Source organism: Nicotiana tabacum, chromosome 24, assembly GCF_000715075.1.
Source record: "Nicotiana tabacum cultivar K326 chromosome 24, ASM71507v2, whole genome shotgun sequence".
NCBI lineage: Eukaryota > Viridiplantae > Streptophyta > Magnoliopsida > Solanales > Solanaceae > Nicotiana > Nicotiana tabacum.
This window is the reverse complement of record NC_134103.1, coordinates 17,832,534-17,860,477: the sequence shown is the minus strand read 5'-3', so window position 1 is coordinate 17,860,477 and position 27,944 is coordinate 17,832,534. Positions and strand designations below refer to the sequence as shown.

Here is a 27,944-nt window from a genome sequence, read left to right as displayed (position 1 = left end):
GACAACTTGATACCCCCATTCTTTTAGGATTATGACATAAAATAAATTTTCTGTCTGCAGCCTTCTATAATCACCTGAGATTCTTTTCCTTTTTTATCATCATATGAAACTCTCAAAATTAATTTGTATGATTCCTCGAGTCGGTTTAATACTGCAGCGTTTTTCTTGCGGCTATTTAAGTAATCTTCCCGGGCTATTCTCTTCTTTCTTTTGTAATAGTAGTCTAAGGTTGTCCAACGTCTCGTCCCATTTAATTTTAAACGGTTTAATTTTAAACGGGATGAGTCCATATTAAACGGCATACGGGATGGGACGGAATGGCCATTTCATCCCGTTTCGTCCCGTCCCATCCCGTCTGTCCTGTCCCGTCCCGCCTGTTCTGCGTCCTTTTTTTTTTTTGAATTCTAGCCGTTGGGCAACGACTCCAATTGCTTACTAAATTTTAGAAAATTTTTATTATGCTACAGAATAATTTTCTGGTATATATTATCCTACTGTTACACAAATATTATGGTATATTTGTAGAATTTCTATTGTATTTGGTAAGTATAAAACTAATCCAACTAATGCACCGGCCATTAATGAAATGATTACAAAGTTTAAAAAGTTTTTTTTCCCTATTCCCCAAGTTTATTTAATTTCTACTATACTTAGCCCATCTTTAAAATTAAGAGGTACAAAGGGACTTGTTCGTAAAATTTATGAGAATTTAGCAATTCAAGGAAATGAACAACCATCTCTCGAAAACTGTCAAGCTAACATATACTCTTATGTTAGATCAATGTTTGATAAATATAAATCTATGAAAACAACAGGTGGTGAAACTACTCCTTCTACTTCTAAGTCTGGAGTAGAAGTTCTATGGGAAGATATGGATGATATAACAGGTTTTGATTCATCTATTGATTCTTAACTTGATTCTTATCTTAATCAAGGGTTGGAAAGTATTAAAGACGAAGAAGGCAACGAACAACTTTTGACAGGGTGGAGGGAGTGTGGCAAGACTTTTCAAACACTTTCAATAATGGCCTAAGATATCCTTTTTATTCAAGCATCATCAGTAGCATCGGATAGTGCTTTTAGCGCGGCAAGATTTCAAATCGGAGATCATAAACATTCATTAGCGGAGGACAACCTAAAGATTTTCGTATTATTCAGAGATTGGATTAATTCGGAAAGAAGAAATCTTGGTTTTGAAAAATTAACCACTAGGGAAGAAGAACAATACAATGAGATACTTAGCACTAGCAGCGATTACGGCCTGGAACTCATGGAACATCAATTAACATTGCCAATTTCAGAAAAATGTTCGAGAGAAATTATAGATAAGTTACAACGAAGTTCTATACGAGCGTACAAATATTAGTATGATAATTTGTAATTGGCTACTAAGAGGTCTAGTTCAAACAGAACCCTTCCTAGAAGGTGGCTGCGTAGATTAGGTGCTGTTCAAAAGAATTATATTTGTATGTGAGATTTGAAAGTTCTATTAATAAAATAAAAGGCTCTACGCGTTGAATTTTTTTTATGAATTGTCTTACACTCTTACTTAGTTACTTAATGGCTTGAAATTATATTAAATAAATTATAACTCTATTATAAATTTATAATTACTAGAATATTTCATTACAAGTCTTTTGTTTTAATATTTTATAATTCTTTACTTAGTTTTCTAATTTCCGTTTAATTTTTAAGTTTATTAAATAAGTCAAAAAAATTAGCTGTTGCAAACTTTAAAAACTTAGTCATTGTCAAAAGAATAGTCGTTGCCAAATTCAATACTTAAATAATTTTTTTTTTAAAACGACACTTAAGGCCCGCGAACCCGTCCCATCCCGTTTGATAGCGTGACGGGATAGGCCTACCGTCCGTCCCATCTCGTCCTGTCCCATCCCGTTTATTAGCAGGACGGGATAAGCCTATCATTTCATCCCGTTTGTCCCGTCCCGCCACCGTATCGGTTAAATGTCGTTCCGTCCCGTTAATTTTGTCCTATCCCGTCCCGTTGGATAGCCATAACTAGTACTAGTACTAGTATTCTCTTACTGCTCGATGCTCGATAGTCTCTTCCTTCCTAGAAATAGGATCCACATTTCTACTCTCTTGTTGAGGGTAAACTCTGCCCTATTTGCTATCAAACCTTCCACATTCCTTCCTCTTATATATTTCTATTTCTACTTATTTAGAAGCGGGAGTTGGACTCTTTGTCGTCCTGCTTCCGATTTACAATTAGGTCCCTTTTTTGGATCAAAAGTCGGGTTATTTTTGTGACTCTGCTCATTTTGTACTTTCTGCAGCGTCTTCTCCCTTCGCACGCTCTTCGATACGCCCCTTTTCCATCGACGTGGAAGACAAACCGGCTCTTTCTTCTGCTGCTGTCAGCTGTTTCTCCAGATGTGTAACACCTGCATTTGGATGGATATCCGATTAGGGGTGACCGCCAAAAATATCTGCAACAGCTTCTATTCCGCTTGGGTTTTCCGGTTTACTACTCTGTTCTTTTTGGTCTCTCTACTTGCTGGCTGGAACAAGTGAGTACTTCTTGCTTCCTTCTCTATCTCCTCCTTTAGATTTCTGTGTGGTCCAACACAGTGTAGTGGCATCGACAATACGACTCTACTTGAAGTTGTACCAATTTTTTGAACTAATTTTTTTTTCAGTTCTTGTCAGTTTTACTCTGTTCTTGCTTTTTTAACTGAACCATGTTATTTCTCTGAAATCTTGGTGGGTGTCCGGCAGCTTCTCTATTTGTTCGGATATTTCAGTTGTGAATTTTCACACGCGTGTCAACCTTTGCACACTGATACATTGTAGGTGTTTGTTAAAGTAAATTAGTGAATCATGAGTTCTCCAACTGTAAGAAGAAAGCTCTGTTTTTGAGAGAATGAATATAACATCAACTGAAGATAATGAATTTAGGAAAAATTCTTTATTTTGTCAGTTAATGTGCCAGAATGATATTTTTAGCGATTAGTATCTATTAGAACACAAACAAAGAAGGGGAAGAAAGGGGAAACAATTTGCTTTCACCCTACGGAGATGAATTGAACCATAATTGTTTTTTAATGTTTGCTATGATAAAAGACTGTTACCAAACTCTGTAAGAAATTCTCTTTTTTTTAAATCATGAAAGGCTCTCCCATGAAAATTGGTGAATTGCGTGTTATTTTGATCAGTTATTTAGTCCACGGCATAAACTAATGGAATAACCCAGTAGCACACACCAACAGCCTTTTTTCTTCCTTGTACCATTATATTTGAGACAGTGACGGTACAATTTCCGTAGAGAATTATTTCTAAGAGTATTTTCGATGCCCAACATGTTTCACATGTTGACCATGGCTGAAATTGTTTTTTGGCTTTGTAGAATTGTTGACGTTTCTCCTACGTTAAGTACAACCAACATACTTGCAGAAGAAGTTCAGCACTGTAAAGGTAACCAACTATCTTACTTTCGTATATTTGTACACGTTGGGTCATATTAATGCGTTCATTCTTGGACATCCCTGTCGTTCTGCTAATGGCTGCTGTTGTCCACCTTTTTCTTTTGTACAATTATTTTGTTTATTTTTTGTTTGTAAACCGATTTATGTGTGTAACAAAAACTTTGGCTTGACATATTCGCTCTTTAGTTTTTGGTGTCGTGTCACGGTGTCCATTTTCTTTTATTTCACTTCGGGTCATGTTTTAGTTAGATTTTTCCGCTTAGTAAGCGAAGCTTTACCTTTGGAAAAGTACCTTTGCGCGGATGTTATACTACGGAGAAAAAAACCTTAAAAATTATCCTAATTGTTCCCCCTATAGGTACAAAAATTGATCAAAAAGTCCAGAGGTATTTCACTTCATTCCAATGTTACTTGTGCGAAAACTAATAGTCAAAACGTACTTTTTTTTGGAAAACATATCATGACATTATGAATCGCCTCCCATAATGTCTTCCTTGGGATAACTATATCTGTTCAAAGATAGCCTCAATTTTGTCACTTCCTGCCGTGTGATATGCATCTCGGTGATAAAAATTAATACAATCCTAAAAGGCTATGACAGTTTGCGCAGTATCATTTAAGAGTAGATACTACGGTTCTGATGGATCATACAAAAAAAAAACAAGCGGCCTCTATCAGAAATGGATAGGAATGTCAACCGACGTGAAAAATACAAAGCGATGTCCGCAGAGAAAAAGCAAAAGTTGTTACTACAACGTCGACTTAAATACCAAGAGTCAAAGATACGTACACCTCCTGAGAATATAATTGTGGATCGCTTGACTGGAATAATGGATCCACCTGAATGCTCTACGAACACTTCTTACATTCTGCATCCAGGTTAGAAGATACGATTCTCCGTACAATATCGCTTTCACCTTGTCTCGCAGAGTTATCTCTCATTTTAATTAGTCAACTTCCTCTACACTTTCTCTTCGATGTAGCTTTTAATACGTCTAAGGATCATCCTCTGCCTTGTGCTTTGGGTAATGAAAGAGATGTACTGCATCCACTTTCTATGTACGAAAAAGGTGAGTATGCCGCCTTCTACGCTTACTTTTATACTACTTGCCATCATTTTGTGCCATCTAAGGACCACCTAACTTGGTCTTAGGTTCAACGTCAGCAGTACCCGGTGAACTACGTAACAAAGACTCAGAAATAGTTACGCGTAGAGGTTCGTTTGGTTTTCTGTCTGCCGAAACAATAATTGTTTCCTCTCGTTCACCTTAATTTTAACGGTCTTTTTCCAATATATAGGTCGTACACCAACTACAAAGTTTGCTCCAATTATCGGTCAAATGCGTTCAAACTATGCTCTGCTGAAGAAAGTTCCAATCTGCAAATTTTCCTCAGTAAAGAGATTTGAATATGAACCGCCTGCATTTTGCTGTGGTAGTGGGATAATAAAGTTAACTTCTCACCAAATGCCTACCAAACTACGTAATTTATTTCTTGGAAATAATGTGGAGTCTAAACACTTCCGAACATACATTAGAACGTATAATAATCTTTTTGCGTTCACATCACTTGGTGTAAAGTATGACAAAGATTTAACAAAAAGAAACTTTGGTATCTACACCTTTAGAGTTCAAGGAAGATGTACCACTGGATAAATAATTTGCACCCTACAGATGACAAACCAAGAAATATTCAGCTATACTTTTATGATAATTGCAATGAGCTGGCACACAAGATGGCATGTTCCGATAGAATCCACGAATCAGTAGTGAAAGAATTGATGGATATATTATCAATAAACCATACTCTGTGTTTTTACGATCTTTGATACATATATCGAACCTTCAAGATTTCCACATAGCCCTCAAATGCGATTTAAATTTGGACCAGAGAGTATATAATTTGCCGACTTCATCTGAAATTGCAGCAATATGGACAGAGGAAAATGATGGCGCAGCCTTTAATGCACCACATATTCAAATTTACCCTCGCACTGATCGAACACAAATAGTGAATTACTATTATGGCTGTTATGATGCATTGCAATATCCGCTATTGTTTCCGCTAGGGCAAAGTGGATGGCATTGTGGAATTAAGAAGCTCCCAGCAAATTGTCCTGCGTACTTGAGAACAACGCATCACGAAGAGGTACCAAGTATAAGAAATGTTACGTCACTTGACGGATATCTTGAAATGGGAGCTGAAATTCTTAAAAAAGGACAGCGACGAAAAGATACAGTTTCTGTTCGTGAGTATTATTGTTACAAATTACAAATGAGAAATGATGATGAAGATGAAATATTGCATACTGGAAGAATATTTCAGCAGTATTCAGTTGATGAATACATTAAACTCAAAACATAAAGGTTAGATTTCGCAGTGTTCAATCAAGATTTATTTAGGATGGCTATGCTACAAGGACTTCTTGACATCTTGCGAGTAGGTGAACGCGATGCTTCTAATACCGGGAAACAAAATTTCCTTCCAAGCTCTTTTATTGGAGGGCCCCGGGATATGCGACAACGGTACATGGATGCTATTGCGCTCGTCCAACATTTCGGTAAACCTGATTTATTTATAACTATGACATGTAATCACTCTTGGATGGAAATAAAGGAACATTTAATCTCAACTGATGAGTCACATAATATGCCTGATTTGATCAGCCGAGTATTAGAGCGAAAATAGAAGAATTCAAAAAGGATATACTTAAGCGAAATATCTTTGGAAAGGTAGTAGCTTTTATGTATACTGTAGTGTTCTAAAAGCGAGGTTTACCACACGCTCATTTTCTTATAATATTAACTAATGAATACAAGTTACTTACCCCAGAGGCTTACGATAGTATTATTAGTGTTGAAATACCTGATGAAAATGCAGAACCAGATTTATATTCGCTTGTTCTTAAACACATGATGCATGGTCCATGCGGTAATCTAAACCCAACAAATTCTTGTATGAAGAAAAAAGGTTACTGTAAATTCAAGTATCTAAAAAGCTTTGCGGACCAGACATCAAAAGGAATAGAATCTTACCCAATTTATAGAAGACGCAATACAGGGGTGGTGGTAAAAATAAGAGAACAGTACTTGGATAACTCATGGGTTGTTCCATATAATCCTTTTTTGCTCGGCAAATTTGACTGCCATCTGAATGTTGAGATATGCTCTGATATTAAAGTCGTTAAGTATCTTTATAAGTATATATGTAAAGGACATGGCAAGATTGCATTTTCGGTACATAATAATGACACAAACGCAGAAGTAGATGAAATAAAGGAATATCAGTCTACTAGATGGGTATCGCCTCCCGAAGCTATGTGGTGCTTGTACGGTTTCTCCATTAGTGAAATGTCTCCGACTGTATGCCCTTTTCAACTTCATCTTAAAGGACAACAATTTGTTTCATTCAGAAGTAGCGCAAATGTAGATACACTTGTAACTAATCCGCTGATTAAGCATACGATGTTAACACAATTTTTCGAAATGAATAGAACAAATGCAGAGGCTATGGAGCTCAATCTATTATACCGGGAATTCCCTGAACATTTTGTTTGGTCTTTGTTAGTTTATAGATATGTATAGTGTAGTCTTGTCCCACATTGGAAGAGGAGTAATATTTTCTTGTAGTGTATAGCTATAAATAGGGACCTCTTGTATTGTATTTATCATCAAATATCAATATTATATTTTCTCCTGTGCTTTCTCACATGGTATCAGAGCATTAGTGAGAAAAGATCGTTGTGCGTCATTCCAGCGTTAACCGGGAAGAAAGAACTTAGTCATCGTGTAATTTTTCCGGTGACCTAAGGCTTGTCTAAGTGAAAGTCACTTTCTGTCGGTGTTGTGCTAAAACCAACACCACCACAAGGTAGATCACCCTCCGACTACCAACCCTTGAAATTTTATCCGGCAGAAAAGCCGCCACGCTCCTCCACGCGCCGGCAACAACTTTTCCAGCGAGGGTTCCGGCCATTTTTTCGCGAAGCTTCTTCAGGACAGTGTGCTCTCCTCAAAATTCCGAGTCTACCCATCTAATTCAAATCAAATTCCGGCCACTTTTATATTTTCCCGGCGTGAACAGTGACCTTTCTGGCCATTTTTTGAAAATATTTCTTCAGGACAGCTTGCTCGCAAAGGAATTCCGAGTCTATCCATCCTGGTTACAACAAATTCCGAAAACTTTGGAATTTTCCGGCGAGCTACAGTGTTTCCGGCCAGAACAGTGTTCTGTTTTCCTGCTGTAAACAGTGTTTTTCAAGCTATTTCTTCAGTTTTCTCACAGGAGTTACTTATTTCCACTATTTCAAGTTAACCATACTACTACAAATTGTAGCGACATGGGAACCGATGCTTTGAATAGTCAGATGGTTTCTTTAGCAGAGTATATTGAGTTCCTTCAGTATAAAGCATGTAAGCAGACATCTTCTGAGATAGCTTCTGTTGTTCAAACAGGTAATAGCGTGACTTGTTTCTCCCAATCTTCATCCTCTGAGTCTTGGGTCATTGATTCAGGTGCATCGGATCATATTTCTGGTAACAAATCTCTTTTCACTACTATTTCGTATTCTCAATCACTTCCAAAAGTCACAATGGCCAATGGGTCTCAAACCATGGCAACTGCAATAGGTCAAGCAAACCCACTTCCTTCCTTACCTTTAGATTCAGTCCTTTATGTTCCCAATAGTCCTTTTAATCTCATAGCTGTTAGTCGCTTAGCCAAATCACTTAAATGCGCTGTTTTATTTCTTGATGACCATGTTTTTATACAGGAACGCAGTACAGGGCGGATCATTGGTACCGGGCGTGAATCAAACGAACTTTATTACCTTATCCTTGCTAAATCACATGGACTCACATCTTGTCTTCCTTCTACAACTTGTCCTGTTACTGATTCACCAGATTTATTACATAAACGGTTGGGACATCCCAGTTTGTCAAAACTTCAGAAAATGGTATCTGGTTTATCTCACTTGTCATCTCTAGAGTGTGAGTCATGTCAGCTCGGTAAGCATACCCGCTCCCATTTCCCTCGGCGTCTTGATAATCGAGCAGAGTCACCTTTTTCTTTAGTCCATTCAGATGTTTGGGGTCCTAGTCGGGTCAGTTCCACCTTAGGATTCCGCTACTTTGTCAGTTTCATTGATGATTATTCCAAGTGCACTTGGATATTTTTGATAAAAAATCGATCTGAGCTGTTTTCTATTTTTCAGACCTTCCACGCTGAAATTCAAAATCAATTTGGGGTTTCTATTCGCACATTTCGTAGTGATAATGCCCGAGAGTATTTGTCTTCCCCATTTCAGCAGTTTATGAAATCTCATGGGATTATTCATTAAACATCTTGTCCGTACACATCTCAACAAAATGGGGTAGCTGAAAGAAAGAATAGACATCTAATTGAAACTGCTCGTACCCTACTCATACAATCTCATGCTCCGTTGCATTTTTTGGGGAGATGCCGTTCTTACATCTTGCTATCTTATTAATCGTATGCCATCTTCAGCTATCCAGAACCAAGTTCCATTCTCTGTCATGTTTCCCCATTTACCTTTGTTCTCTCTTCCACCCCGTATCTTTGGAAGCACTTGTTTTGTCCATAACCTTACTCCAGGAACAGATAAGTTAACTCCTCGTGCTCTTAAGTGCGTATTTCTAGGTTTTTCGAGAACACAAAAGGGGTATCGATGCTACTCTCCTGACCTCCAGCGGTACCTTATGTCCGCTGATGTTACCTTCTTTGAAACCCAATCATACTTCACAGGTTCGGGTCATCACTTAGATATTTCTGAGGTACTACCAGTTTCATCTTTTGGAGATTCAGTCACTCCAGCTCCACCACCTACAGCTCCAGTTGTAGCTCCACCTCCTATAGCTCCGGTTGTAGCTCTACCACCTATAGCTCCAGTTCCACCACCTACAGCTCCGGTTGTAGCTCCACCACCTATAGCTCAAGTTCCTCCACATAATCCAGTTCAACCTTCTGCAGCTCCACCACTCTTGACCTATCATCGTCGTCCACATCCAGCATCAGGCCCAGGTGATTCACGCCCCGCATCAGATTCTGCACTTACTGCGGACTTGTCTCCTCTTAGTCAACCAATTGCACTCCGCAAAGGTGTACGATCTACACTTAATCCTAATTCCCACTATGTCGGTTTAAGTTATCATCGTCTGTCGTCACCACATTATGCTTTTATATCTTCTTTGTCCACCGTTTCTATCCCTAAGTCTGCAGGTGAGGCACTATCTCATCTAGGATGGCGACATGCTATGATTGACGAGATGTCTGCTTTACATGCGAGTGACACTTGAGAGCTTGTTCCTCTTCCTGCAAGTAAGTCTACTGTTGGTTGTCGTTGGGTTTATGCAGTCAAAGCCGGCCCGGATGGCCAGGTTGATCGGCTTAAGGCTCGTCTTGTTGCAAAAGGATATACTCAGCTTTTTGGGCTTGATTATAGTGATACTTTCTCTCCCGTGGCTAAAGTAGCATCTGTTCGTCTCTTTTTGTCCATGGCTGTTGTACGTCATTGGCCTCTTTATCAGTTAGACATTAAGAATGCTTTTCTCCACGGTGATCTTGAGGAAGAAGTTTATATGGAGCAACCACCTGGTTTTGTTGCTCAGGGGGAGTTTAATGGTTGTGTGTGCAGATTGCGCATGTCACTATATGGTTTGAAACAGTCCCCTCGAGCTTGGTTTGGTAAGTTCAGCACAATTATTCAGGAGTTCGGCATGACTCGCAGTGAGGCTGATCACTCTGTGTTTTATCGGTATTCTGCTCCTAATCTGTGTATTTATCTAGTGGTTTATGTTGATGATATTGTTATGTCACGACCCAAAATCCCACTAGTCGTGATGGCACCTAACCCAACCTGTTAGGTAAGCCAATTTCCAACTATCCAATTCCAATGAAATTAATTAAAAGAAAATATCTAAAACCGATACATCTCCCCAAGAACTGGTAGTACAAATCATGAGCTTCTAAGAATAGAGTATACAAAGCGGAAATGAAATAAATACATAGTCTGTTTGAATATTACATAAACAGAGCTTTTATAAATCTAAGGCTACCCTGAACAAGAGGCAGCTACAACAGGAACGCAGGTACATCTTCAAGTCCCGCAACCATCGAGCACAGCAACAACAGCCAACATCTGCACGCAATGTGCAGAAGTGTAGTATCAGTACAACCGACCCCATGTACTGAGTAAGTAACAAACCTAGCCGTAGGTTGAAAGTAGTGACGAGCTTCTACCAAGGTCGGGTCCACAACCGATAGTACACAACAATCCATAACAACATAAAGCAAATAATACCAGAAATAACTCAGGGATAAAATACTCAGCCAAATAATGATTTCAAAAATTATAGTTCTTCCTTCCAAATATCTCAGTGAAAACCCAAATCTTTTGCCGAAGTTTCCAATAATATAAATAGTTTGAAAATAATAAATTTCTCCCAAAATTTTGTCAATAATAAATAAGATATTTCATTTTCCTTTCCGGATAACCCGTGTAAAACAAATGCATCACTATACCCATCTGTCAACAATGTGTGAAAACTCATGAATGATGTGATGTTGTACAGCATGAGGAAAAAAAATACATCTCTATGCCTGTATGTCATGTGTACATGCCAATGCAATGCAACTCAATGATAAAAATCATAAACAGCCCCTCGGGCAGAACATCACTCATATACAGCCCCTCGGGCAAACCTCACAGTCACTCATGCCACTCGGGAAAACCTCACAGTCACTCTTGCCACTCGGGCATACCTCACAATCACTCTTGCCACTCGGGCATACCTCACAATCACTCTTGCCTCCCAGTCACTCGTCACTCGGCACTCGCACTTAGTAGGTACCTGCGCTCACTGGGGGTGTGTACAGACTCCGGAGGGGATCCTTCATCCCAAGCGCTATATCAAGCCAAATCATGGCATAAATCACTCAGTTATGCTGCAGGCGGGCAGCCCCGATCCACACTCATTCTCACAAATCAGGCCCTCGGCCGATATCAAACATGCGGCGGCGTGCAGCCCGATCCCATGAATATGCAACATGCTGCGGCGTGCAACCCGATCCCATAAATATGCAACATGCTGCGGCGTGCAGCCCGATCCCATAAATATGCAATATAAAATCAGGCCCTCGGCCTCACTCAGTCATAAACCTCTCAAGCCACTCGGGCATCTCAGTAAAACAGGGCATTCGGCCCAAAACATTTATATGCATCAAAATAGAGTCATAAAACTGAGTTATGATATGCAATGAAATGAATATGACTGAGTATAAATTTTCGATTTAACACAATAATTCACAGCAATATGACCTCTGTGGGTCCCAATAATACTGGCACATAGCCTCAACATGATTTGTAATATGCTTTTCAGCTCAATGTCTTTAACACATAAAACCGCATGGAAAATACCAAGGTTATTTAACTATAACATTCCACATAAATAATTATGTCACAATTTCTATACTGCACGCCCACACGCCCGTCACCTAGCATGTGCGTCATCTCCCAACAATTCACAAAATACATATGTTCAGGGTTCATACCCTCAACTCCAAGATTAGAAGAGTTACTTACCTCAATCCAAGCAAATTCTTTATTCCAATAAACCTTCTCCTCGTGATTCGGCCTCCGAACGCCTCGAATCTTAGTCAAAATAATTCGATACAATCAACACGAGGTATAGGAATCAATTCCATATGAAAATGCTAATTTTTCATAAAAATTTGAAATTTGGTTCAAAAATTACCCGTGGGGCCCACGTCTCGGAACCCGACAAAAGTTACAAAATCTGAACACCCGTTCCGATACGAGTCCAACCATACAAAAATTATCAAATTCCGACATCGGATTGACCTTCAAATCTTCATTTTACATTTTTGGAAGATTTTACAAAAATCTGATTTTTCTTTCATAAATTCATGGATTCATGATGTAAATGAGCATGGAATCATGAAATATAATCAATATAGGATAAGGAACATTTACCCCAATGTTTTTCCATGAAAATCGCCCAAAATTCGCCTAAACCGAGCTCCATAAACTCAAAAATGAGTAAAAATGGCAAGAACCCCGTTTTATAGACCCTCAGTTGTTTCGGGCGTCACAGGTAGCGTGAGGCGCTGCCTGTGGCGCAGTTTCCAGTACCCAAAAATTCCCACCGCCAGGGCTAGCGCCCCACGCTACCCTGGGCGCTCGCGGCGACGGAAAAATCATTCCAGACACAAAAATAGGCATAACTCTCTCATACGATGTCTGAATTCAATGATTCTTTTTGCTATGGCTCCGTAATTTCAATACGGATCTAATACTTCAATAAAAACTGAATTTGGAGCTCATTTGCTTAATGTGATACCACATATTCTTGAATAATCGACATCGAAACATAGAAAATCAATCCGGAATGAACTCAAATTTTGTGTACAAGTCATAATACCTCGTAGGAAGTTATTCAAGACTTCAAATAGTTGAAAGGAGAGTAATTACTCAAAATGACAAGTCGGGTCGTTACATGTTATTACTGGTAATGATCAGGATGGTATTACTAATCTGAAGCAACATCTCTTTCAGCACTTCCAGACTAAGGATCTGGGCAGATTGAAGTATTTTCTAGGTATTGAGGTCGCTCAGTCTAGCTCAGGTATTGTTATTTCACAGCGGAAGTATGCCTTAGACATTCTTGAGGAGACTGGAATGATGGATTGCAGACCTATTGACTCTCTTATGGATCCGAATGCTAAGCTTCTGCTTGGACAAGGGGAGCCTCTTAGAGACCCTACGAGGATATAAGAGGTTGGTTGGCAAATTGAATTACCTCACAGTGACTAGACCTGACATTTCTTTTCCGGTCAGTGTTGTAAGTCAGTTTAGGGATTCTCCCTGTGATAGTCACTGGGATGCAGTTGTTCGCATTCTTCGGTATATAAAGTCAGCTCCAGGCAAAGGATTACTATTCGAGGATTGAGGCCACGAACAGATTGTTGGGTACACAGATGCTGATTGGGCAGGATCACCTTTTGATAGACGTTCTACGTCTGGATATTGTGTTCTAGTAGGAGGTAATTTGGTCTCGTGGAAGAGCAAGAAACAGAATGTAGTTGCTCGATCTAGCGCCGAAGCCGAATATCGGGCCATGGCTATGGCGACGTGTGAATTAGTTTGGGTCAAGCAGTTGCTCAAGGAGTTAAAGTTCGGAGAAATCAGCAAGATGGAACGAACTAGTGTGTGATAACCAAGCTGCTCTTCATATTGCGTCAAATTCGGTGTTCCATGAGAGGACTAAACACATTGAGATCGACTGTCACTTTGTCAGAGAAAAAATACTTTCAGGAGATATTGTTACAAAGTTTGTAAAGTCGAATGATCAACTAGCAGATATTTTCACTAAGTCTCTTACTGGTTCTCGTATTAGTTACATGTGTAACAAGCTCGGTACATATGATGTGTATGCACCGGCTTGAGGGGGAGTGTTAGTTTATAGATATGTATAGTGTAGTCTTGTCCCACATTGGAAGAGGAGTAATATCTCCTTGTAGTGTATAGCTATAAATAGGGACCTCTTGTATTGTATTTATCATCCAATATCAATAACATATTTTCTCCCGTGCCTTCTCACATGGTCAACAGAGAAGATGTGGACACCTCACAAACAACGACATGCTATTGGTCGTGTTTTAACGTGTCATCCAACGGAAGGTGAGTGATATTATCTCAGAATGCTATTAATGAATATTAGAGGATCAAAATCATATAAGGATTTACTAACTGTTAATGGACAACGTTGCAGCACCTTTAGAGAATCAATGGAAAAACGGGGATTGCTACAAAGTGACAATAGTTTGCTCGAATGCATGTCAGAAGCAACAAGTTACCAGATGCCATACAGTTTGAGACGTTTATTTGCTACATTACTGATTTACTGTAATCCTACTAATCCAAGACAACTCTGGGAACAATTTGAAGAGCATATGTCCGAGGATTATACGTTGGTATCCAATATTAACAAAAAAAGATATTCGATACCAAGTTTTAAACCATATTAACGACATATTACACTCTATGGGTGGTGACATAAATGAATATCAACTCATTCCTGAAACAATAAGGCCTTCTGTAGCGGCAAAAGATGCAAAGGAGGTACGCTTTGAAAGGACCATCACGGTTACTAATAAGAATATACTATTACACAAAAAGTTGAATAAAGATCAGCTTAGAGCATACAATATAATTATAGAGAGAATTTTTTCAAACAAAGCTGGGGCATTCTTCATTGACAGACCTGGACGAATAGGGAAAACCTTTTTATATCGTGCATTGTTGGCAACTGTACGATCTAAAGGGTATATAGCATTGGCAACTGCCACTTCTGGTGTAGCTGCATCTATACTTCCTGGTGGACGAACTGCACAGTCACGTTTTCAAATTCCAATAAATACTGATGACAATGTGACCTGCAACATCAGCAAACAAAGCTCACTTGCCTGTATGATTCAGGATACAAAATTAATTATATGGGATGAAGTATCTATGGCGAAAAAGAGAATGATCGAACTGCTTGATTTACTTTTAAAGGACTTAATGGATTCAACGATACTATTTGGTGGAAAGTTGTAATTTTCGGAGGTGACTTCAGACAGACATTGCCGGTAGTTCGGAACAGAAAAAAGGAAGATTTCATTAATGAAAGTTTACTATATTCTCATATTTGGGAAGAACTTGAAAGGCTGCGGTTATTCGAAAATATGAGAGCGAAAGATGATCCTTCATTTTGTAATTATTTGTTGCGAATAGGAAACGGAGAAGAAAAAGTAAACTCAACAAACAAGATTGAAATTCCTACTTCTTTGATCATTCCTTATGCAACCGAAAAGGAATCTTTGGATAAATTATTCGCGATAACTTATCCAGACATGCATATATTTTTTAACAATTAAGAATGATTTCGTCGATGATATCAACGACATGCTTGTTGCTCGCTTCCCAGAAGAATCAAAAACTTTTATTGGTACTGATGAAACTATTGAATCTCATGATCAATTACAATTTGAGGATCTGTTGCACAATTTAAATCCACCTGGTCTGCCTCCTTACAAATTGACATTGAAACAAAACTGCCCAATTCTATTATTACGAAATATAAATCCGTGTGATGGTTTATGCAATGGAACACGTTTGACTTGCTGTGATTTTAAATCGCATGTCATTAGCGCCAATATTTCAGTTGGTCACTTTAAGAATACACATGTGTTTATCCCTAGAATACCACTATTATCATCCCAAGATGAAAAAATGCCTATTCTGTTTAAAAGGACACAATTTCCCGTAAGACTGCGCTTTGCAATGACTATAAATAAAGCGCAAGGTCAGACATTAGATTTTGTTAGAGTTTATTTGCGAGAACCTGTGTTTTCACACGGTCAACTTTATGTCGCTTTGTCCAGAGCAAAGAGTTCGAACTGTGTGAAAGTGCTAATCCGACACACTATACCAGGTAGCGAGGACGATCACTACACGGATAACATTGTTTACAAAGAAATCATCCAAAAAGCTACTTTATAGGGATATTGCGACAAGAACAAATAGTATCCTAACTAAAAAAAATGAAATAACTGACGAAGGATATTGATGATGTGCAATCCGATTGGTAGCAATCAGCTTGTATTCGCTCAAGCGATGAAAACTACAGCTGATGCTCTTTTCGCACATGACTGCTCCAACAAAGATGAATCAATAGGAGGCTGTGGCATTGGCTAAGATGGTCGTGGAGAGGCATTTTTGCATGAAAATTTAGTACAAGAAAAAGAAAAAACAATTTGTTAGATCTTACAGTCATTAGGTATACAGGGACAAGCCAATTAGCCATGAATGATCTTTTTAACTAATAATGCCAACTTCTTGTGCTAATTGTCACTGCATATAATTTATTAAATGGAAAATTTTTAATCCGTCTAATCAGGTCATCCATTTTATTATCTGTGTCTACCTATTTTTTTTATCTTGCGGTATATATTGATGATGTCTTCTTTTTTCCCCCCAATGTAGAGTCTGCATAATACATGGAGCACAGATTAACCATTGATAGGATCGCTCCACAAACAAAAGAGTGGACGTCAAAGGTACAACTCATTGAGAAACCTCGGCCAAGGCAAAGTAAAGATGGAAAGACGCGATTCCAGATTGCTGTTGTCCGAGACGAAAGAGTAATTTTCTAACTACCGTGTCGCTTCTTATTCTACTGATTCAAATATAATTGCATTCGCCACTATTCTTTAATTGAAAGAAAAGAAAGAGATCCATCAACTTAGGTAATCACAAATTTAATCGTTTCTCTCAATACTGGTTATGTGAGGAACTAAATGTTTGACATGCTCTATGAAAGTAGATATTCCGCATTTACAATTTATGTCTGTCTGATATGAGTTTCTTTACATAAAAATTGTGGTACCAAACTTTGGAATTTCTTCTTTGGATTACTTACTTCTGCCTTAATAGTACTTTATTTGTGATATATTTGCAGTACACTTTGCAGTCGCTGTGTTTGAAATTTGCTTAAACTTCTTACATCTTGTGAAATTAAAGGGCAAGAATTTAGAAGGCAGGACCAATTTGATGGTAATTATTTCAATCATTAAATGTTCTTTCTCCACGGCCACACTCTGATAAAACAGATATCCATAAATTATTGATGATGATAAGCTTATCATTAAGTACCTCTAATTATTTTTAGCTTAAAATTTATCTTCCGAAATATGATTATGAGATCTGTTACTTTATAAATTCTAGGAAGCTGCTATTTGTATCTTACGAAGCCTTTTGAAAATCCAAATTATGCATTACAATAAACAACATAAAATCACGTTAAAATCAGATTACATATACTATTTCAAACAATAGAGTAAATGAAAGCATTCTTAATTGCTAGACATCTGATAGATCGTGTATTTGTTGAACACACACCCACAATGCTAATAATACCAGAAACAGTTCATTAAAGTACTTCAGCTCACAAATTACTTACATAATGCAAATTACATATTAGGTACTATTATGTCAACAATATTGACAAGATTGGGTTGCTCTAGTGGTGAGCACCCTCCACTTCCAACCAAGAGGTTGTGAGTTCGAGTCACCCCAAGAGCAAGGTGGGGAGTTCTTGGAGGGAGAGAGCCGAGGGTCTATCGGAAACAACCTCTCTACCCTAGGGTAGGGGTAAGGTCTGCGTATTAAAGTACTTCAGCTCACAAATTACTTACATAATGCAAATTACATATTAGGCATTATTATGCTAACAATATGAGTTTATTTTCTTGCAAATACCTGGGCATAGACATAGGAATATGTTTCCTTTTAATTTAAAGTGCCCTCTTATTTGAAAGACTCTCCGCGACCGATTTTCATTCGTTAAGTCTGCACTTTAGACCTTTTCTTCAACTGTAGGAGTGTCATTTCATAGTTATCCTTCCACGACTGACAGATTATTGAGACCATATTATTTTCCTTGTGTTAACTGATCAGATATACTTTTATTTAGTAAGCTGAAGGATTAAATGTAGACGTTTCCTCTAACGTAGTAAACTTACACTTTCATAATTGACAGATTATTGAAATCATGTTGTTGTCCTTGAAACATTTTATGTAGTTGGCTGATAATAATACGAGTAGCTAATACGTCAATGTCCTTTGGCAGTCATACATCGTATCAAGTTATTATTCATCCTGCTAATTTGCGATCCTTTGAAGTTAATTTTATTTACTACCTTGCTGCAAACCTTTTGACTGCTAGACTATGCATTTTCCATGTAATACCAATTCTCAGTTAACTAATGTATACATCATTTTAATTTTTCTTTTTGCCAAGAGCATTTTTTACTTTCTTGCCGCCTGGAATACGAACCACACTTGGTAACAGGTCTATTTGGTCTCATCCATAGGGAACTGTTAACTTGCTTTCTTTACCATTACTACTGGACTATTGGTGAGAATAAGCACGAAATATCGTCAATCTCATCCAAAGTTGTTTCGAACAGTAACAAGGTTCCTCAAACAACTTTGTTTACGCCATTATTCTTCCATAGTTCTGTCCAAATTTTCATGTTCTCAATAGCCTGTGCATTTAGTTTTCCCTTGCTCCCTAAATTCCAATTGAGAAGTAGAAAAGAAAAAACAGCTGGTGGAATCTTGAGATGGTGGCCTCGTAACAAAAGTAGCTAAAAGTGGTGGAAGCTTCGGATTGGCCTCATAATAGAAGTAGCTAAAACTTACAGATTTTTTGGGGTTGTCACAAAAAGTTTCCCGAGTCAGTTTCTTCTCTCATTTTAACGTTTTAGACATATATAATTATTTTCCAGATTTTGTGATGCAATACAGTGGATTCTGTTTAGTTTTGCTGGATGAGATCTACATTTGAGAGAGGGGAGTTCAACTACACATTCTTTAGTTCAAAGAGTCATACTGACTTTAGGTCAATGGTATGAAACAATTTTAGTTATGCATTATGACTGACTAATATTCTTCCTCGGGCCCTTTTTTTGGTAGCGCTCTACAAATTGCAATTCCTGTATAGATTAGTTATCAATTGTGTTTCATGAGTTTGAGGCTGCTCATACTGTACTTGTTTACTATTTTAATATTTCAATATTTTGCATTTGTATGTCTCCATGTGTTTATATGGATACACTTCCGCACGGGTAGTTGAGTAAGTCATCATTCTATGAAAATGCAGGAAGAGCAAGTAGTCGCTGTTCTGTACGGGGAAGACATAGAAAAGTATGCAGACAAGCTCACCCCGTTTTCCACTTACTTGATATCTACTGCAAAAGTGAGGGTTCCTTTACCCTACGGAGTACTTATCAACCGTTTTGAATAGGTTATCGACAAATTTACTGTCGTCGAAGAGGTCAAAGATGATAACATACAGGACCCACTGCTCCCACCGCCGACGAGGTTGAATACTGTACCCTTTGCATATTTGCACGAGCAACAGCGAAATACGGAATTTGGTAACCATTATTTTACGCGTAGTACTCTCTGACAATTAAATTTATTCGTATCCTTACATTCTGAGACTGTACATTGGTCTAAATTATAAGCCGCTTGCAATGTCCATTAAACAGACATAATTGCCATTGTGGTGAAATGTGGCTCGATAAAGTATGCTGGCACTAACAGTAACAAATGTCGTGAAATCATCGTAATGGATACCAAGTAAGTCTGCTGGCACTCTATTTAGTTTATTACTTTTGCTACAGCTTGCAAAAAAAACTGGCTATAAATATATAGCCAGATACTGTACGACGATGTCGTCTTATTCAGTTGATTACTTTGGTCAGATACCTTCGATTAAGAAGTTATAATGTCATGAGATTATAATCTCAGCCATCTCCTCATAAGTGTCACCTTCTTCGACTAAAGCTGCCAGGAAGAAATTTCTCCAGACTCATTTATTGCACCTTGAGCTTGATCTATGCCACTTGCCTTACCGTTTTGTTCAACAAATTTTATCTTTCTATGAATAGAACAAGGCATAAGATCTCCAAAAAGAAATTGTATACGCTTTCGGACGTAATCCAGCTTTCTCTTTGTCTTGACATTTTGAACTACAACATTTCAGTGATCACCATGGTTTAGTACAAATTTTTATTTTGTATATTGGCCTAGGTAAAATCCAATACTGCTCACAAGAAAAGAAATGCAAAGAAGTCTGAAATGTGTCTATCACTGTTTTTTTAATGTGTCCATTACTGCCTTTTTTAATGTAACATTGGTTGCTACCATCTGACACATCTTAGTCAAGAAGACTTCATTAGTCAGTGGGAAATCAAAACTCCTCATTTTCTATTGTCCATGTCATTTTTGTAGCTAAAACGTGATTCATATATAATATGAGTTAAGAAAGTTTGTTACTCATTTTAGAAGATCATCCATTAGATAAGATTTTAATGTGCAGCTAACTCTAATATATTAGATAGACGTGTCTTATTTCTCCAAATACTCCCCTATTTCCTCTTCTACGTCAGTTACAACTTTTTGTAGAAATATTTTTGGTTGACAAAAAAAACTTAACAAAGAATGATAAAGTGCAATATATTAACATATGAAAAACTATTTAGATAAGTTCTTAAGTTCCTATATAGGCAGAAAAATTCTCTTCTCAATCCTTATACCCGGCAATCTATCAGGTAATTTATTTGTTATCTTTTTTGGGCCCTAAAATATATATTTTTACTATGTATTCGCTGCGTAAATTTTAGAAAATACAGTGACAGTTGCAAACTATTTAGGTTATGCTGCATTTGTATGCTTAGACACGCAAGATGCATCATTTAAAAAACCTTTCTGCCAACCTCCACTCTCCTGCGCGAACATGTTACTTACTTCTTAGAGCATTGTTTGAATTACGGTCTTACGGAATTGTCTCTGCTATATATTTACATCCTCTTCTTTACTACTCTTGCTAACATTGTAAGACTTCTATTTTTTATTTATTAGGTAATGTCACTTATTGTCCATTTCTTTTACTGTAGTATGAGGCCTACTATCCTTACGCTGTGGGAAGACCTCGCCGACGCTGATGGAAGCATCCTCGCTGCACAGGTTGCTGAATATCCAATAATTGTAGCAAAACGAATTACGTGAACCAACTATGTTGGTATGGAAAACATTACGCTTTTGTTTTTTGGGTATTGCAAGAGGTCTGTTGTGAATTCTTTACTAACATAATGTGTCATATAGGATTATCATTGTCGACAAGGTACAACTCGGTCATACTAATAAATCTACCATATCCTCAAGTTGGAAGACTTCTGAACTGGTATGGAACAAATATTGATATAATCGAATTTTATATTTCGTTAATTAGTTATATGCAAACTAAACATGTGCGGGTAAAACTAGATGGTCCAGCATATGCAATTCCCTATTGTACTACCGTGTTTCCCTTCTTCCCAAGAAAAAGGGACATGCTTAGCATGCTATAAGTTCAAAAATTTTCTTTCAGTTAATTACAAGTTTATAACAACTTGGTATATGTGTATCTTTATTGAAATGGTTTTGAACTACATTGCATCTCATTTTACAACATAACTTTATGAGTTTAAGATCTTAGAGCTTATATGCAAATTTTCTCACCAAAATAATTTACTGAACAGTTCTTGGGGATGTGTGACTTTGCCCTTATATTCGGTGAGTATTTTGGTATGGTATATGTAACATTGGTAAGAACAACCAGTACTTCTATGAGCTTCCAATATGTACTGTTATTCCTTTGATCAGCTATGAAATAGCACTGCACCGTGTTGCTTGTTGGGGATAGTTGCTCTACAATCTGACAAATAAGGTGATATCGTTGTTCAATGTTGACTAAATTTCTGCAAAATTAACTTATTCTTCCAACAGGAACTGCTGCAGTTACTGAAGCTAATAACCAGAGTTTCTTATTTGTATTCTTAGAACGTGTCTACACTCTATGTCCACATACCATATATGTACTATATGTTGGAGCTCTAGCCAACTGAAATATTATGTTATATGCATTATAACTGTGGTCAACTAAAAGATGTATTTTTTTTTGGTACTTTCTGTTAATTTTCCGTGTTATTGGTGTAATCTGCGCAATAATTTGTCACTGAAACAACCTATTCCTACTTTTTCCTACGTTTTTAAAGTTTGTCACAACCTTTTTGTGTCATTTTAAATCTACCTCACATTTTGTTGCCATTGAAATGCCTCTATACACGTACAGGGTCAGAGACAACCGACCAAGATTGATGAGATACAGTCAGCAAAATTTTTCGGCGGTTGATTCGTCTCTGGTGCTTGCGGCAGAACACAATGATACTGTCCCAATTGCTGATATCCAGTCACAACCTCATGTATGTGTATTTCATGCATGCTAATATGTGTACATATAGACTACTTTAGTATTTTTATCCCAACTCAATAAATCTACTTCTATTCCCCTCTTTCGCAGATACAACTCTTTTACGTGGAAGGTAAATTATCATTGCCGACTGGTGACCAAGATTTCTATGAATTACTGTGTTCCCACTGCGGGCAGCAGTACAGAACTCATTTGCCGAAAATTATTCATTGTGCAAGCTGCAAGCAACGTGCGATGTTAACACCCAGGTTATTGCAGCTTAGAGTCCGAGCTTAATAAAATATGTTTGTTCGACATCTTCAAACAAAAAAAGTTTCTTCTGTCATTGGCTTTATGAAAATTAAATAACGTAAATTAATTGCATATTAGGGCCTGCTTTGAGGTTGTAATGACAGATGACAATGGATCAGCTGTTGCGACATTAATAGGCGAATTAGGAGAGAAATTTCTTGACATGACCGCCGCAGATATCTGTGAAATAATCTCAGTTAAGGTACGTTGTTGATGGCAACAGGAGAAACTTTTTTAAAACTATGATATCGTGAAAACAAGTTTACTCTCAATTTTTCCAATTCTGTCTTCCTTGATGTTTGCCTTTGTAGGAGATAACTGATATCTCGATTAATTTGTTGACCTGCACGCAAATTGGACCATACACCAACACTAAAAAAACAGAACTGCAAATCATCCAATACTTACTCAAGTGTAATTAGAACAAACCATTCTTCTCAAATGTCGTTATTCTTCCTTCTAAAAATTCAAGAAAGTGTCTTGAAAGGACATTAACATTAACCCCTTGAAAATTCTTGGATTGAATCTCACTGGTAACTGAAAATTAGAACCTAAAGTTGAGTTCTTGATTATTTCTTTGAAGATGAAAAAGGAGAGAAAAAACAAAGAGTGAGAGACAAGAAGAGCATCAAAACGAGGAAAAAACGAGATTTTGTTTGCCTGTAGTAGGCAAAATGATGTTGACTTATTTTACCTTACACAACTACGTACTTTTTTGTTCCCAGCAATGCATTTTTGTTAATTGATTAATTCTAAGTTGTTACCTGACTATTCAATGTTGCTTTGTTGGTTCATCATCTGACTTGTACTGCTCGGCAATGTTAGTTACTGCCGATGCAGAGAGCTTGTCAACAATTTTCTTGCTAAAGTACTGATTATGTCTGTTTATACCTCCATTTCCACATGCCTGTTGATAACTAAAACATCTCTTTTAGGTCGCTTAAATATTACAATTGGCTTAATTAAACGCTATAGAAGCTTGTAGCCTCTGCATCCCAAGTACTTCATAGGCTTAAAACATCCAATTTAATTCAGAGTATATTACTTTTGACCACTATCTTGATGTGTTAATTCATTTTTTTCTCTCCTGCAGGAAAAACCATTACCTCTTGAACATGTTCGACAGTGTCTTCCTCATAAACTCTTCAAGATATAACTGAGAAAAACATTTTCTAGAACTTCTGATACGCGGTTGTTCATTGTGTCCTACTATGTGAAGGAAGATTTGTTTCAATTGCCCGCACCAGTAGCCTCTGAAGAAATTGGAGAGAGCAGTAACACTAAATTGGAAAATGTTGAACTCAAGAAAGAGATAGAAAACGAAGACAACATTCAGTCGAATGTGGAACAAGTTACACCCAGAGAAGAGCTGAAGAACGAGTTAACTACTAAAGGTGGCTCTTCTACCAAGAGGCAACAAAGAGGCAACAAACTAAACTGGAGACTCCCCCAAGAAAAAATGAAGGTTAATAAACTTTATCTCTACTTTTTCATTACTTTTTTCCATACTTAAAGGTGATAAACTTTTAGGACCTTGTTATTCATATTCAAGAATAACTTCTTTGACTTCTGATGTAGGAGTATCAAAAGAAACTTCAAATAAAAAAAAAGGCTATTGCATATTCCATTCCATTCTATATTCATTCATAAGCTCTAATTCGCTCACATTCATCCTCTCCAAAGAACGCCCTCCAGCAGCCAATCCAAAAATAACAGACAGAGAAAGCAATAGTTTCATTCGACTCCTAATTTGCCTGGTCATTAGCAAACATTATTGTGTTGATAATGTTGACAATCCATTGTTAGCTAAATTTCAAGTGCACTATCTTTCATTAAACATCAGTAATATTCCATTGTTCATGTCTAGAAAAGAATTCTCTAAGTTCCTATGATAATATATTACATAACTGCTGCATTGACTGATTATTGTTACACTTCTTATTCCTGATAAAAAATTACTTATAAAGTAGTATTACTGTATATGTACAAGTTTTCTAAGACATTCTTGTGCTTGAATTGATTTATACTTTCTACCTTGCACTTTTATTTCCCTTGTATTGGTATAACTGACTAGGATTATGCAACATATTTTTCAATATAAATTGTGGTTCACTGATAAAAATTTTTGGTTGACGAAAAAAGGCATCATTATAGATCTTACGTATGTTTTGTTCGCAGGGTGTTATAACTCTGTAAAAAATGCCTGTATATACGTCTTCTCCTGATATGTACATACGTGTTTGAAGATCGCTAGCATGTGTTTGACAGGTAATGCAAAGAATAACATCTACTTTTTTCAGCTACCAAATACGTTGTCACTTGCCGTTACTGACGTCCTTTTGTTTTCAATATTGCAGAAAATATGGACAATGCAGTTCGCTTTGTGTAACTTACTGGCATTTTTTTGTTAGTCAGTAAAATATATTAGTGTTGTAACTGATGTAAATAGTGGGTTGAAAGACTAGCAGTAAATATGACCTCTTTTTTGGCTTGAGTTTTTTTTTTTTTTTGCTCTGCATTGTCCATATTTTCTGCAATATTGAAAACAAAAGGACGTCAGTAACGGCAAGTGACAACGTATTTGGTAGCTGAAAAAAGTAGATGTTATTCTTTGCATTACCTGTCAAACACATGCTAGCGATCTTCAAACACGTATGTACATATCAGGAGAAGACGTATATCCAACTTTCTAAGACTAAATCGAAAGAAACTTACTGTCATCCAAGGAATAATTTAGAGTGATCACGACGCTCTTCGTCTCAGACTCACAGAGACCATAATGTTTAACAAATCAATTCATATTTGTTCCCTATAGAATGTAATTTATTTTCTTTATAAATTAATATAAGTTGCTATTTTTATGAAGTTTGGGCCCGGGCCATTCCCACTAAGTATATTTTATTAAGGGATAGTTTGAGGAGCTTGGCGTCGTAAGGTCTTATTAAGGGACAGTTTGAGGAGCTTGGGGTCGTAAGGGCATTTTGGGAAAACTGCAAATATTTTAGCCTAAGCCACGTGCTAACCTTACTTTAGTTTTGACACGCGCTTTAGTTTTGGCCTTTACACCGCTCAAACGAATGCTCGGCTTCAATACTCTGCTTCCTCCGGATTTGCAGAGTCTCTACACTGGTCTTCGTCACAGTTGCTCAACTCTCTTCCAATTTCCTTTGTCTGTTTGAGTCTTCTCTTCGTGGACAGTTTATTCCAGCTGGTTGTACAATTATAAGGTGAGTTTTGATTTCTTATTTTCCTGATTTTTGGAATAGCTGCTGTGTTGTAATTGTTTAAATTGTTGGTCCATCATTTTCTGTCGGTCGTCCAGAAAAAACTGGGACAAATAATAGATTGAACCTTAAATGAAAAGCTGGGACAAAAACCTGATTACAGAAGATAGTTACAAAATTTCCAATCTTCTGTTGACATGTCAACGTACTCAACACTACAGTCTTCAAACATGATCTGTTAGGGTGGGTTGTGCCGGATGAGGGAAGAATTAGATATGCGTGGTTTCCCCAATTCTGACGTGTATATCCCTAAAATTTGAGTTGCTGCTGTATTCTCCCTCAGGCAGTTCTAATCCTTACTACCGTCTCTTCTATGCTCTTTTTTACTATCATTCCAGGGTAATTCCAGACAGGTTGAAACTCAAAAATTCGCACAAATTTTTCGGTTCCTCAAATTCCTTTTCTCATCTCTTTTTCTGTTCTCTGGCACTATTACGTTTAGCTGTGTTTTCTGTGGATCTACTATCCGGTGAGTTCTGTTTTGTGTTCCTCTTCTTTTCTTGTGTTTTCTCGCCTTCTGCGTATATCTGCTATTTGTAAGTTCCTTTTCGCACCACAAGTTCTATTCGATATTCAAGTTGAACAAAACCAAGAGAAGCATCAAACTAATTCCAAGTGAGATGTTTTATTGATTTAACATTTTTAGATGGACTGATATTTGAAAGTAAACTCCTTTTTTCCCCTTCTAGAATGTTAGGCAAGAAGGCAATTTTTCTAAAAATGAAACACAGGTGGCTTCAATTATACTGGTTATATCTGTGTGTCGATTACTGTTCATGAATCGTATTTCCAGTAAGAGTCTGTTTTGCTACGACTATAAATAAAGCATAGGATCAAACATTAGATTTTGTAGGGATTTATTTTGGGGGAACCTATATTTTCACATGGTCAACTTTATGTTGCATTATCGAGAACAAAAAATTCGAATAGCGTAACATTGCTGATTCAGCCACCTACGCCGACAAGCGATGATGATCATTCTGCATATAACATTGATTATGATGAAATCATTCGAAAGGCAGCCGATTTATGTTTTCGACATAAGATGATTCCGTAGATCTTCTGTTCTTTCCATGCTTTATTATTTTGTATACACATATTTCCATATCTTACTTTTAATAAAGTATTTTGTGTAACCTTTTTTTCTTTCTTATTCCAGTTGTAGTGGTAGACTATAACGAACATGTTAGTGGCGGCTCTTTTGCTGGCGTTTGTGACTCAGAAATAGTACTACAAAATGCTACTCTTCCAAACAGGTTCATATTTAATTTGCTACTGATGGTTTACATTACATGCTTCTGCTTTTCAGTATAATAAAAAATATTTATAAGCGAAGTAGTATTGTGGCCAAAGTGAGCTGAATGGTTACAGATAATTCGTATAGCTCACTCTAATTTGTTTTAGATTGAAGCTTAACTGATTGTTTTTATATTGCGTTTTTTAACATATTGAAGGAGAAAACATCTCATAGGAAGTTCGAGCACCCAAGCCAAAGCTCTTTGGGCATTCTACCCAGAAGTAAGCTTCTATAAATGTGGGATAAACTATGTTATATTAACGATAAAACCCACACACATGGAGTTCTCTTGGCATGCTTTTTTACAGAAACATTTATGTTCAATTCTGATTAAGATTCTTTATAAAAACTCATGGTTTTATGTTAAACTGGTTGTTTTGGTTTTACAAATAAACCCTTAATTACAATGTTGTGTTTAGGTGGATAAGTTGACGAAGCTGCACAAAAATTAGATAAATGATCCTGATATTGCATTTGTGGCATTGGAAGTAATTTCTAGAGTAAATCACTGTTTAAAATTTATTTTAAGGCTTTTCCTATTGATGTCCTTCTGGACTATTTTAAGTTCAGATTACCTCTACCAATATATTGGATAGTAACTGAGGTATTCTTCCACTTTAAAGGGAAGTGACATCGCATTTCTGCTGGTGGTAACATTGTTATCTATAAGTCTCTAGAGCAAGATATGGTGAATATCTTGACTGTTGTACTTCACACTCAGTTTGAT

At 37.2% G+C, this 27,944-nt stretch overlaps 1 protein-coding gene across 36 annotated transcripts in view; it reads left to right on the top strand.

Moving 5' to 3' along the window:
* Nucleotides 1-2,051: 2,051 nt before the first annotated feature.
* The window catches only part of LOC107820550 (ATP phosphoribosyltransferase 2, chloroplastic-like), a 32,174-nt gene continuing 6,281 nt past the window's right edge, over nt 2,052-27,944 (top strand). For 23 of the 36 annotated variants that reach the window (XR_012706769.1, XR_012706768.1, XR_012706763.1 and 20 more), the window contains exons 1-4: nt 2,119-2,531; nt 3,368-3,435; nt 27,080-27,176; nt 27,375-27,438. Coding sequence is in view for 1 of the 36 variants with exons in the window: in XM_075248310.1 (XP_075104411.1) it covers nt 2,395-2,531; nt 3,368-3,435; nt 27,080-27,176; nt 27,375-27,438 (366 nt within the window). In the remaining 35 variants the exon portion in view is untranslated. The other 13 variants (XR_012706772.1, XR_012706780.1, XR_012706774.1 and 10 more) reach the window with 13 other exon arrangements.